This window comes from Lepisosteus platostomus, chromosome 8 (genome assembly GCF_059453375.1).
Source record: "Lepisosteus platostomus isolate fLepPlt1 chromosome 8, fLepPlt1.hap1, whole genome shotgun sequence".
Taxonomy (NCBI): domain Eukaryota; kingdom Metazoa; phylum Chordata; class Actinopteri; order Semionotiformes; family Lepisosteidae; genus Lepisosteus; species Lepisosteus platostomus.
Window position 1 is genome coordinate 52,292,785 of NC_142618.1, and position 14,427 is coordinate 52,307,211.

Here is a 14,427-nt window from a genome sequence, read left to right on the forward strand (position 1 = left end):
TCAAAACTGCCCGTTTCCTTCTTTTCTTCTGCAGAACTGCAGAGTCTGTGTGCAGTGTGGCACCAGGACGAGCTCTCAGTGGCACCACAACTGTTTGCTGTGTGACAGCTGCTACCAGCAGCAGGATGCGGGCATGTCCTGTCCACTGTGTGGGAAGGCCTTGCCTCCAGACGTTCAGAAGGACATGCTCAGTTGTCAAGTGTGTAAAAGGTAAGTGGATAGGCGTGCAGAACCCCCCAGCAAGTCTTCCTTTTAACAGACAAGTCCACTGTGCAAAGAAGGTGTTGGTTTAAGTGGTGTTAGGTGTTAAAATTGTGTTGTATATGTTCCCGCACAATAGGATTAACAGATTTGCAATGAAATAAATAGTAAGCCCGGAAACCTGTTTGCAGCTGTATTTACAAACGACAGTGTGCTTTATGACGGTAAGGTCACAGAGAGCACTCCCCTTGGGGAAAATGGAATAGTTTGTGTTTTGTGGAGATTGCTTACATGAGGGTATTTAAATAATGTGAATGTGAACACATTGCATTTGGAGAAACTGATCTTGTAGCCGGGTTCTAAGAAAGCTCAACCTGTTAATTGTCCTAAATCAATTTGCCCAGAAGGTCAGTAGTGCTTCAGGTCTATCACAGCCTACATGGAGGACGGTATCTAGTGTCAAAGAAACCTTGGACGGCATGTGAATCCTCATAGGTGGGAATCTTGTATTGCTTCCAACATGATCACACACACTACTGTCTTGCTTTCATTGCAGACTCCCCATTCAAGTGTTAATTGGCATAATGATTTTTACTTTTATTTCTGTTCAATAAATGTTGGTGCACTTGCAGCAAAAAGCTTCTCCTAAATATTACTGAATTCATTTGTTATAAATGTTTGGTTGATGCTCTCTCTATATATTTTTAATAAAGCAGGTTTGTGTCTTGGAGTGCGGCTGTTATTATGCAATACTATTGTTTTTCTGTGCTTTTTTTTATGCTATCGACCTACAGGTTTCAGGAGCTGCTCTTTCCCCTGAGAGCTTTGCTGTGGCAGCTAAGCAACAACCACATACTTGTGTGTGTGGTGCGCTTAAACCCTAATGGGACATGAAAATTTACAAAATTGAAAAGTGTATTTAGCTTCACCTTTTAATAAGCCGTTCATATTAAACAATGAAGGTTTACTTTTCATTTAAAAAAATTGGGACTGTGTACATGTACAGTAGATTATGCCTGTTTCCTCTGAAAAACATCTTTGTCTTAATGTCTGTTACCTTGAAACACTACAACTTATACTTCACAGTTTACATTTTGTGTATTTTAACTTCTTTATCTTCTTCTAGGGGCTGTTTAACCTCTTTTCAGCAAGTGATTACTGAAAGTAACTGGTTTTCGTGTTTGTATTTTCAGTGTTGAACGTCCTGTTGCCTTAACTTTCCTTAAGCAAATATCGTAACGGTATATTACTTGAAGGTTGCGAGGTGCTGCTTTGTCCAGAAACTCCTCGAAGATGACTTTTCCTCATGCTTTGTCCTGTAAGGTGGATACACCTGGAATGCGAGAGGCAGGCCGAAGGGGAAAGTGACATGCACGTGAAAGAAGACTACGTCTGCACGATTTGCAAGCAGGTTGAACTGGAGCTGACTCAGATGCAGGCCGGCGAGCACCAGGGCAACACCGGGTCAACTTCAGAACCTGGAACAGGTTGGTGACAAGTGCTGGAAATCGTGGCCGGTGGAGCTGCTGTAAAAAAAAGGGCAATCACTTTGGTCACAATATATATACATATACACAGTAGGTCAGTGCTAAGCAAATAAAATCAAGATGAATGAACCGTCTTGCCTATTTCCATAAAGAGATTACAGTGTGGAGCGCTAGGCTGTGGCCATTATGTATTTCACTTGGAGCGCTTTGCCTTAACGCTAGCTAGAGTACAATGGCTAAACAGAAGGCAGACCAAAAGAAAAGCCGTGGAGTGAGAGAAGGCCTTGGGCAAAACAGACTGCAGCAGAGGTTTGGGGTTGTGAAAGATGGGTGTGCTGGGGGGGAGGGAGGCTGGTGAAAGGAGGAGCTGAATTGTTTATTAACCTTGGTAGACATGACCTTAAATTTCTTTCTCATTTCTTCAAATGAGTTTTTTATTACTGTCTCTGAAGTGTCTTTTTGTATAAATAGCAAGGTCATGTGAAACTGGGAGAAAAATAAGGTGCTTGAAATATTAAAGAAAAGAAGGTTGCTATACCACAGAAGATGAACGTATGCCTATGACTGCATATATATTTGTAACTGGCTTGTCTGTAATTGAAATGAAAGGTTTCTGAGCAGCAGGGAATTAGTTGCTTGGTGGAAATAGGCCGTCTTGGGTTATTCTGCCCAGACCTTCATTTCCTTTGTTTCATTTTCACATTATAAAGCAAGTTCCTGGTGTGCTAATCTTCCTATAATGTGGCATATAAATCAGTTCATATCTGTAGTGTTGATGGCAGGTGACCTGTACATTGACAGGCCTAAGGCCTTTCCCAGCCCTCCTGAGGTTTTGGGATATGTACTGTATTTTGGTATTTGGGAATAGAAAATATCTCAAAATGGTTATTTTTAAGGTGATATCTGAGGAGTGAGTGTTATTCAACAAGTCACCTTTATATTGTCCTTTCACACAGGGTGTTTCTTGTAATAAAACATACTGTGGATGATGGTGTCAAGAACTGATATAGAAAATTGTATGCTAAGCAATTTGAGTTTGTTGAGAACTGCTCTATTTGTGCTTTGTTGAAAAGTGGGGAAAAAACAGTTACACAAACTACAAAGGTTGTAATTGTCAGTTTGCACACAATGTATGGGGGCTCTCCAAAAACGTGAAGATAAGCACAGCGATGTATTGGCTTAGCGGCTGTCAACTGTGCCGGTCAATTATTGTTCTGATTCACAGTCAGTTGAAACGGACGCAATCGTTTCACTGTTTATTCCATCCCCCGGACAGTACCTGCTGATCCAGCAAACGAGGTGAAACTCCTACCTGTTGGCTCCTCCTTAAATGTGCTCACAGCTCCCCCACATTCAAAGGGCTCGAATTGATGATCCTTTGCTTAGACATTCAGGCGATGTTCTTCTTACCTTTGCAAAGAAACAAATAACAGTATTTTTAGGTTTGACGGAAAGTTGGTGTGAAAAATGTGACTGTTCCTTTTTAATGTCACTTTTCTACTGGATTTTTTAAGCTGGCATTTTGATGGTTATCATCCAAATTGCTCTTTAAATCAACCTGAAAATACTTAATGAACATTTTGTTTACAAAATGTGTCTTGTGCAGATTTGTGTTGTGTAGATGTGCATCTCCCAAGTGTCATTTCTTAATTAAGGCTCTTTGCTAAACAGGGTGGAACAATCCATAGACTTGAGTCTTTTTACCCAAAAAAATAATGGGTTTTTAAAACTATTGGAATGAAAAATTTCTCTGAGGATAGATTTGCCTGTGGTTTCCATTTCCAAGACACATTTCGTTATTCCCAGGCATAATTTCAGCATATATGTGTAAAGATTAACTGTACCTTAGAAACCCACTTGGACAGATCATCATGGGAGTAATCTTCCCCCCAATGCCAGGTGAGATGTGGCTGTGTTGATCTGAGTCAGGATTTAGCACAGAGCCCTACCCCAGGAGCGTTCAGGCTTATAGCTGACCTGCTATCTGATGTATATGGATTGGTGGGGGATATGCGATTTTAAAGGAGTTCCATTCTTTTTTTTTTTGCTTTCAGAAGCAGGTAAATGATAAACAGGTTTGCCACAGACATCTGATCTCGGGCGAGCAAAGTGAAGGGAAAAGAAACCAGTGCCAGGATTCTTTTTTGTATGTCAGCACTAATGTGCCAGTCACTGCAGACAGAGTTTGAATGGCTTTTGTGTCCGTGATAATCCGATCCTACCAGTTTCTTTGCTGTCTTCCATGGCCAAGCTGGCTCGTATTTGAAAAACAAGTTCCTGTTCGATCAGGATTCAATCAAGTCTTTTTTTTTGTCATCTTCTGTGGCTTTTTGCATTCGTCCACGCGAGTACATTTTGCAGGCAGGTACTGCGTCCTTTGCTTTTGTTCTGCAGGAGACCAGGTCACCTGTCAAATCGTATGTCAAGTCAGGATCCAGCCTGAGCTGATTAATAAACTCGGATATGGGTGAGCACAGTGCAGTGGCTGCTCTGTATGGGTGATGCAGTGCAAGGTGTAGGACAGTTATGCAATGTGCACAAATAATTTTTTATTAGATCACGTTATTCACTGTGTGACGCAGCCAAGAAATTTGGACAGCATGAAGTGTGCTCAAGCTGCTGAAGGAAGCTGGTAATCGCTCCAGATTCAAGAGCTTTGGTGTGCGTTCCGCACGTGATAGCTGGAGAAATCGGTGGCACTGTAAAAGAGAACTGGCACAGGCAGAGCATCTGTGAGACAAACTAGCGTCAATTGCGAAACCAAAAGATTTTGGCTATACGATTCACTTAATGACAATACACTGACAGCTGCAGCATCTAAACTGTTGGAGACTGACTTTTACTCCCAGCATTGAGCCAAAATAAATCAGAATCTGCGCACCTTTTATTAAAAAGGGAACGTATTTGAAGAGATTATATTGCCTTACCTAACGAGACCAGTAGTCTCGTATAAATGACGGGGAGATTTACATTACCCCAACAGCTGCTGTGTCCAGGAGTCGGTAGACCTAGACCTTGGGCCAAATGGAATTGAATGGGAGCTGAATAAGAGGAAGAGGTTGGGTTTGACCAGAATTAGTTTCCTGTATAGGCATGGTATTATGGTAAATGTATGTAGTTCCTCCAAAATATGATACCTGAACAGAGTATGGGTTTCAAGGGTTTCATCCATTTCATTTCTAGAGGTTTAAGTTCACGTTTGACCCCAGTCCTGAAAACAATGCCTTGGTCATATTTTCTGTTTCCAAAAGTCACAATTTATTGCGGATTTGCCAGCCCTTTTATAACATGTAATGTAATATGTCTGTATTGCAGTTGTGCCAATAAGCAGCAGGTGAAACAAGTGGTGAGTCTGTGAACTCTGAATCTGGGCGTCTGGCCTGGCAGGACTGCAGAGTAACATCAAAAAACATTAGACTGCGGAAATGAGGTGGATACTGGCCAGAGCTCATCTTCCAGAGAGCCAGATGTGAATTCTCTAGGGGGGGAAAAAAATCCACGTTTAAGATGAACACACTGAAAGCAAGTTTCACCGCACATACGTTATTTACATCCAGCTCAGGTCATTGTCGCTGAATCATTTTTCTAGAAATGTATCTTGCTCATCATCCTTGAAAAATCCATAAAGCTGTCAAATTCACATTTTATACGTAGTTCTATTAATAGTTGTATACAAATTGTATAAAGCAATCATTTGACAACCTAATGTCAAAATATTCACCATGCCTTTCAACAGCAGAGAAATCAGAAATGTTATTTTAATAGACAGAAAAGTCAGGTATCATTCCTGTACAAGGAACCATTTCAATGATATATTTTTCTCACAGAAATCAAAATTCAGTTCAAGAAGGGTTAAAATCTAAATACAGCACCGATATTCCCAGCTCCTGTGTCCACTTCACTTCGTCGTTCTTTGTTTCTGCTGTAGCAGTGCTCTTCCAGAGTCTTAGAAGGCAGTTCTCTGCCACTGTGGTTATAAATAGCTCCCAGGGCTAAGCCAGTCTGGCTTTGATCTCGCCATTGAAGTCTGAAGAGCCCAGGAGAGCATACACTCAGCAGGCAATCAGCTAAACTTGTTTATTTCTCTCGAGGTGTATGCATTTTCCCAACACACACTTACACTGTGGATTGCAAAATCACAAGATGCAACAGAATGCCTCAGGTTTTAATGGTTTTTAAGTGAGTGCATTTCAATATTCAACTTTTTAGCACCGGGTAGCTTAGGTTGTAGCTGCCATGACTGTGGACAAATAATTCTGTACACTTATGTAGCTCTTTTCTGGACACTCCACTCAAAGTGCTTTCCAGGTAATGGGGATCCCCTCCACCACCACCAATGTGCAGCCCCCCAGCTGGAATGCACTAGTGCGCTCCCCACACATCAGCTGTCAGTGGGGAGGAGAGCAGACTGATGCCAGATCATAGAATTGGAGGCCATGATTGGTTAAAGCCAATGGAAATTGACAGGATTCCAGCATAACACCCCTACTCTTTTCAAGAAATGCCCTGGGATTTGTAATGACCAAAGAGTCAGGACCTTGGTTTTAAGTCTCATCTGAAGGACGTAGCCTTTTTACAGTGTAGCGTCCCCATCACTATACTGGGGCATCAGAACCTGCACAGATTGCAGGGTGAGCGCCCCCTACTGGCCCCACTACCACCTCAGAGGTCTCCCATGCAGGTACTGACCAGGCTCACACCTGCTGAGCTTCAGTGGGTTGCCAGTTGTGACATGCAGGGTGACATGGCTGCTGGCAGCAGATGGTGACTGTGGAGTTTCTATAATGATGTATACAATATACAATACTTATCAGAACCTTATTTGAGTTTTGTAAAAATGTTGAAGACGTGAAGTTCCAGGGGCATGTTTGAGAATGGCACGTCCGGATCCTGACCTGTACTGGTGCTGTGTACACCTCCAGTGCAGCACTGGCTGCACAGGGCTTCTCTCTCTGTTCCTGCTACAGCACAACATGGGGGGTTTTCCTTTCCCTGACTCGTGAGCTGCTGCTTGCATGTGCTCTGAGGAAGGACAAGAAGCAGAGAGAGTTCACTTGTGAAGAGATTAAGCAAGTGTGACAGAATGTTAGAAAATCATTTCTTGGTCAGATGGATAAAATCTTTTAAAGGGACTTTTTAGTCTGTGCACAATTAATAAAGCAGACTCAGAATTAATTATGAATTGCTTTTAGAAACTTGAATTTTGTGTTAACTTCCAGCGTACATATTGTTGATTTATGATGAGTTATTTTTTTGAGAACTTGATAATTATTGGTAAATATGGTGTCCTTGTGAACAAATGGTAATTGTTTTTCCTAAAGGTTTTTTGATATATGTAATAATTTTCAGGTGTTTTCTGGAAAATTAAAATTTTGTTGTAGCAACTTATTTTTAACACCAATGTAAATGTAACAAATTGTTAAGTTAAGGTATCAATTGTATATTAATGTTAAACAAAATATAACTTATTTTAGTCCAGCATATTGTTCTCTCAGAGATATGTACTGATAAATACCGTATGCCCTGCTGCTTTTGTGAAATTCAAGGTTGCTTACATTGGATCTAATAAGGTATCCAAAGTGACAGAAAAGTCTGGAAGGGTTACTTGACCTCTTGCAAAAATCACATTTGCTAAGGCTAGCACTCTAAACCACTGTTTTTTTATTTTTCCCTGAATCATCGGAGAATTCCATCTAATGAGAAGTCTTGAGAATTTATGTTGTCATGGTTATTCCTCCCATCAGTGTTCTGCTTATTATGCAGCTCTTAACACGAGAGGGTTTCAGCTCGGATAACTTGCGTAAGGCAGTGGTTATCAAAAGCAGCCGCCTGGGCTTTTAGAGCCTTAGTTCAGAAAGGGGGGCGGGGGGAGGATGTCGTTTCTCTTGTAGTGGTGAAAAGAGAGCAGTCCCATCTGATTGCTTTGTTTCTAGATTTTATTTTTCAGCAGGCTAATGGATTTGATATTTAGTATTTTTAGCTTTTGGAGTCTTGAAGACCTGTTTTTTTTGGATTTTAGCATCCTTTTAACTCTTGTCTGAGTTTTTTTTTTTCTTTAAAAAAATGCCCAGTATTTATATGTGGCTCTCTGGGATATTAAAGTTAGTGTCCACCTCCTTTCTGCAGTTCAGTATCATTTTTCACTGAAAATCTTTTGAAAACCCGAAAATTCAAAGTTCAAAGACTTCTATCTGCTGATAGAACTCACAACTCCTGACAAGCCATGAAGGAATCAACTGGTCCATATGTACATCTAACTCATTTAATTATTTAAACAGTTTTATTTTTTTTAGTCAGAATGCCTCATTTGACACTTAATTGAACCACCATACAACTGCCATGGGATTTCGTAATAGTCTTAATTTTGTTTCTTTCAGGTTAACATGCATACTCAGCTGTATATTGACTTTTTAAAAGCTCATGCTTTACAGTAATAACATAAACCTTTATTTGTGAAACTTGAAATTTGGGGATTTTTTTATCCCAATGAAATTTAAAATGACCTCCTTTGTTATAAGTATTTGCAATGTTACTTATAACTTACAACCCTTTCCTGTGTGAACAATACTGTATAATGCAAGCTTGCACTGATGGTCATAAAGACAAACTTACCTTGGGACGCTGCACAAAAGGCTTGAAGGAAAGCTGTTGAGTTTTGTGAATGTTTCACGCAGGAGAAGTATTGAAGCCTGTTGCTGTGCTGTCAGGCTTTGCAAGCAGCCCTTTGTGGATCATGAATAAGAGAATTTCCTTGGCTGCAAACACAGGGACCTGTCTGCCTTAGAATGTTCTTTTTATCATGTGTTCTCCATCAGGATATCCCTGCAACAAGGTTCTATTGTTTCTTTGGTTTTATATGAATAGATCTTGGGGTTTAAACTGAACATTGACAAATCACGTGGAACATCTTGATTGCTGTTTAATTTTGAAAACAAAGGGGTGTGTGATTATCAAGAGCCAGCTGTAGCACTAGTCTCTCATTTTAAACTGTCAAAAAATCTCTTGACTCTGATTTTCATTCATCCCCAAGCAGACTACTCTATCCCAGAATTACCCAGTTATCAGACAGGAACTCCCTCATTCACTGCTCTTTTCCCTGCAACAATGAGTCATTTTTATTTGTTGTTAATCCTGTCATTTTGCTAAGTGCTAAATTGGCAAAATACAGCACAGTGGGTCCAGTGTTGCAAAAATTGGATACTCTACTATTGTGCTTTGTACTTGACATCTGTTTTACGCCACAATCTTACAATCACACAGCTGGGGAAAAAGAAAAACGTGCAAGATAGATTTGCTGTCTTATCATCACTTCCTGTTAGTGTTGTCCAATGTTTCACGGAATTAAACATTAAAATGACAGAAATATGCTTAAAATTAACTAGCGACGTTTGAATTCCTTTTTCATAGCAATTGCAGAGGACACTGAAACTGAAGAAATTGTGCAGCAGGAGCAAGTTGCCAATAAGTTTTCACTCAATGAAGAACGGAAAAATGAAGACTGTACACTAGGTAGGTTTTTGTCAGTAACACTTTTCCATTTTTGCTCTATCATAATGCATCATTTATAACATTTCATGGTGGTGACCTTTGTTCTCATTATATCGACAATTATACCTTTTAAGAAGGCGTGGCAAAATATTTATTTTGTTTAAAAATTTCCTATACCTTTTCTATTATTTTTGGGAAAACGTTTTTTACTTTTGTGCAATGATTTTAAGAGTTTGACTTGACAATGACTAAAAGTTTATCTTGCAGCGCCATTTCTTCAAAAACAGCGAAGTTGTTGATAGGTCTTCGGACACTTTCAGCATGGATATTAATGTCGTATTCTCGAGGAAGGTATCTTGGCCAGCTTGGTTTAGTGTTTCGAGCATACCTGGGGTTAACCCCCTATCTTTAAGATGAGTGGACTGAGCTTTAGCAAAAATGATTTTAATGCTTCAGATATTTATAGACGGGGAAACATTTTAGGTGTCTCTTAATGTAGACCGAAGGGATTTTGATGTATTGCTTCGTTTTCTTTCAGTCATTGAACCTGCACAAGAGATTCAAGTCACAGTGACCGTCACAGAGCCGGCCGAGCTGCCCGAGGCGCCTGCGGTTCCTGTAGAGGCACCACCGCTGCCGGTAGCAGTTCTGGCTGCGGGGGAAGTGGAAGAGAGACGGGAAGATATGGAGATAACTGAATCGGAAAAGGTCTTCATGGAGCTCCCGCCTGAAAAGGTGGACGAGAGGCAGCAGTCGGAAGAACTGAAACAGGATGTCAAATCACCCACCAAAGAAACGGTCTATGAGCCAGCGGTCACTGCCCAGACAGAGCCCATGGTGGTCTCTGCTCCAGAACAACGTGTAACGGACGGAACGGTGGAACCCGTTGTCCCAGAGTCGGAGGTACCCGTGGCTGCAGCGGATGAGACCAAACCCGTCCACGATCTGCCAGATGAGAAAGAGGCCTCGCAGGTTTGCGACGTCAGCCCGGTGGTCGAGATGGATACCACGCCCGCCAGCGAAAGGAGCTTCTCCGACATGAACTCGCCCACAGAGGACAAGGCTCTGAAGCAGTCTCCGGAAATGCCCTATTCCGTGTCTTCGGACTCCAGCAAGTTGGCCCAGTCGCCCTTCTCTGTGGGGGCGTCTCCGAAGGAATCGTCCCACGCTCAGAACTTCTCGGTGGCAAGTGGATACAACGGCAGCGCTGCTTCCACGACTTTCATCCCTGTGGCTCCCAAAATTGGCATGGGAAAGCCCGCGATCACCAAGAGGAAGTTCTCTCCTGGAAGACCCCGGGTGAAACAGGTGAGTTGCTGGCTTGGGCTTTTTAAGTGGTGGTGAATCCTTGCCTGAATAATTAACAGCTTGACGAAAAACCTTTGCCAAAATCAGTTTCTCAAGTGATCTAACGGTTAAAGTCCTCTTCAGTACCTTGAAGAGGAAGAGGAAGTTAACACACTGGAATCTAAAAAGAAGTGATGTTCATATCTTGACTGGCCCTCGGTGACTGTTTTTGGGCACCCTGTCCTTAAAAGGGTGATCAGTGTTGTTGACAAGCTAACCCTTTGTGCATGCTTTAATTGGTGGCAGAGGAAATATTAGGTAGTACAATTAGCATTTATAACTTTGTAAACATATATGATTTATAGGTGCAGTTATTTTTATTGCTCATGTATGTTGCATTAGTCTGTAGGTCTTATAATAGGTCTCACTGTATTTTAAGCAAATGGCTTTAGTTTGAAGTGCTCCTAATTGTGTGAAGGAAGGTAGAGAAGACTCATTCGTTGGAATGACTTACTATAAATAGCCAAAGAGAAAAATCGGATGTAGAATACTTACTGTTTTCTTCTTTCTGAAGGCTTGTAAGCAACGTCGATATCAAACCGTCAGCTGTGTTGGGTATCTGTTTTCACTGGTGGTGGTGATTTCACTGTAATCTGAAAGTAGTTCATTTGGCAGAACCTGTAATGAAATTGAGAATTTTAAGAGTGGTGGTTGAATTCAATCTTACTGAACACCTTCAAAATGTTTTTCCTCTGATATCATGTTTAGCATTGGCACAAGCAACCGTGGTTTGAACAGCCTTGTATTCGGCTAGTGTTGTAACATGTAATGGCTTTAAAAATAGTTTGGAAACATTTGGGAAGACCAATGGTGATGGTCACAGTAGCTTTGGCAATTAGCACTAGTATCTCAGTGTCTTTGGCCCTGGTTTCAGTTTTGGCCCAGGTTGCTGTCTGTGATGACTGACTAGTGTCTTAGCAGTCTTGTACTTTTAGTGCCACCTTGCTTCCAGAATAAACTTTCAGGGTTGCTACAGTCCTCAACAGGAAAAGTGGTTTCTGATACTGGATGGAAGGAAGAGCAGTGGGCTGTACTAAAGATGAGCAATTGCTTCCTTCATCAGTAATGTCTGTTTTTCCCTTCCTGTGATTCTGTCCTAATGATTTTCAGCAGATTTTGCAAGCCTAATTACTTCCCCCAGTTTCGTTACCTGGCACTAAATGGAAACTGTGAAATGATCTGCGTTTGCTGTTAATGGTATTTTTTGTAATGTCTGTAGAGAAATTGGGAGCAGTAAGAAAACTGTTAGACCAGATTAAGGCGTTTGGTTGTGGTGAGGCTCATTTGAAAATCATGAAACTTTTATTCAATGGATTGCTCTGTAAATTTTGTCCTGAAAATCCGTTTTACTATTTGAGTTTGTCTTTATGTGCTTAAATGTGCTAGCATAGGCTTCCTCTTGTCTGCTTATCCACTCCCCCAGGAGGGTCTGCTGTGGTTCATGGTCAATAACGTGAGGGGTGGGCTTTCTGAATTCTGGAGCATGGCTTGCGGTTTGTCTCAAGTGCACAATCAGCTTGGCCTTTCGGATCTTGGGGTTCATTTGCAGAAAGGTTTCAGCCCCACCTCTCCTTCGTAAAGGCCTGTGCCTCATTTTGATCGTGTGGATCCTTTGGAAAACCTTATCTGTAACGAGCTGTGCCGCAGATAATCAGCACATGAGGAAGTCTAGGAGGGGACTGCAAATAACTTGCAAAGTCAGGGCAAGTGCAGCGCAAAACGAAAATGACATTCAATTTCTTGTGTAATCCATATATCCCATCAGCCACTGCTCTAATAAATTGACCGCTCTCATCTTTAATTTGTAAATCTTACTTGGTGGAATGGTTTTGATTAGACATTTTCACTTCACTTGGCTAATCCTCTGATCAGCGTTTTGTACATCACCAGTTGGTGGGTAATTGAGGCCTTGTTCACTGTAAAGTAATGTTATAGAGCTGGATTAATATTGCTACTGCACAGTCCCATGATACCAAAATGGGTAGAGGGGGGATATCCGGTTGCAAAAGTCTTTCATTGGTGAGCTTGAGCTGTGTGCCAGCATTCATTGCTTAGCAGACTCCAGAGCTGTAAGACTGCAAGCGCTTGGTGTTGCCTACTGCCAGTCCTGTTAAGGGTGGTCCAGATATAAATGCATAGTTACAAAAATAGTGGTCTATCAGTGTAGCTAGCTAGGCTTTCATTCAGTCTAGGAACAGGTAAAGGTTTATTCAATGCGGGAAAAAAATGTCAAAGTTTTGGCTGTGCAGCTGTCTTGAGGTCCGTGAAGATGGCCCATTTAATTGGGTCTAGTCTGATGCCAGAGGAGTTTAATGATGGATGATCAGTGTGTTCTTACAGGCTCTCCAAACAGGTACCTAGACAGCCCAGACTTAAGTTACTTGTATTTTGTCATCTGGTATCTGCCAGAGTGAGACTCCATTGCAGGGTCATTCTCATAAAATAGATGCTTGTTAATTTGTACTTCAATCTGAATATTTGTTCAGTTTCATCACCAGCTGCTCCACTTAAACACACTTTAAATTTAATTTTGGTAGTTCAGAATTAATAATAAGGTCTGTGAATCGTGATGAAAGTAATTGTTCTGAATCAGTTTTTCAAGACTCCAGTAAATAGATGGTCTAGTGTGATATAAATTGTTTGAAGATTGAGGGGAATGTCTGCCGTATCCAGTGATGAAACCGTCCTGGCTCTGGTTTCACATCTCCACTTCTGTCTTCTAAAATGCTTTCCCCAAATTTACAAAGAAATACATCACCCCCTTTACCGAAAGCCTTGTTTCTGCTCAGCTCTTATGCTTATTTTGCTTTAGTATGTTCTGTGAAATGTTATGTGATGTGTTTTTTTTTTATACTTACATTCATGTGTAGCATATATTCAAAGGCGCATGTTTATGCTGCAGGTAACCATGGTGATCTTTTTTTCTTCTCATGCTCCTCATCCTTGAGACAGTCTGAGTAAACATTTGCCTTCAACTTCAAACCATGTTTTGTGTTTTAACACTTTTAAGTTGCCTGCCTAGGGCCAACTTGTGTTACAATACTTTCATTAACATTAAGTGTTTGACATTAAGAATTATAAGTTTGGGACAAATCTGTGAATGGTAAGCAAAATCATACCCTTGGCTATATTCGATTTTGTAAAGACATTCTTTTAAAGTGATAAATAATATAGTTCTCACTTTGCCCTACAGTAAAAATTCTGACTGTAATTAAATGTAACTGAGTTTATCAAAGAGAACTCTTGAATCAAAAAACAAATTTGATCCTAAATTCCCTTATGTTCTCTAGGCAAGTCTGAAGAGCAACACAGTCTCTGCTGTCATCTAATTATGCCAGGGAATTGCAATTCTGTTGTGATGGCAGGTGCTGGGGTTGGTATTTTGGCTGAAGATAGTTTTTTTCCCAAATGCTAACTAGCCCTGTCTCATCTAAAGATATTCCATAAATAGAAGAAAAAAAACGTGCATGCAAAGTTTTTGTGTTTCTATTACATAGTGAATATTTTACTCCGTAATTGCGAAAATAAATTTGAAATGCCTGGCTTTAAGACCTCCATTTTATTTTTGAGATCTTAGAGTTTGCAACATTTTTCAGTCGACGCAGAGTGTAAACAGCCTTTTATATATGTAACAGCCTTTATGCAGTATAAATGGTTTGTCCCAAACTTTGGAATTTCACTCCTGCTTTCTCTAGCTTTTTTTTTTTCCTTTGCTGGCTTTCGATTTATGTTGCTCCATTTTGTCCCCCTTCTCTCATCCACGACGCCGTAGGGAGCTTGGAGCACCCCTAGCGCTGTGAGCTCGCCTTCATGGTCCCCAGACCGCTCAGAGGGGTGGGAAACCCCAAAGACGAGGCAGCCATCCAGCACTCCCATCTGGACCGTCAAAGTGGTAAATAGTCTG

At 41.0% G+C, this 14,427-nt stretch overlaps 1 protein-coding gene across 13 annotated transcripts in view; it reads left to right on the forward strand.

Annotated features, from left to right (window-relative positions):
• The window catches only part of kmt2ca (lysine (K)-specific methyltransferase 2Ca), a 157,301-nt gene that overhangs the window by 77,525 nt on the left and 65,349 nt on the right, over positions 1–14,427 (forward strand). For 12 of the 13 annotated variants that reach the window (XM_088643882.1, XM_088643881.1, XM_088643875.1 and 9 more), the window contains 5 exons: positions 35–210; positions 1,525–1,688; positions 9,096–9,197; positions 9,715–10,484; positions 14,296–14,415. In XM_088643882.1, coding sequence (XP_088500008.1) covers positions 35–210; positions 1,525–1,688; positions 9,096–9,197; positions 9,715–10,484; positions 14,296–14,415 — 1,332 coding nt within the window. The remainder of the gene's footprint in view (positions 1–34; positions 211–1,524; positions 1,689–9,095; positions 9,198–9,714; positions 10,485–14,295; positions 14,416–14,427) is intronic. The other variant, XM_088643884.1, reaches the window with a different exon arrangement.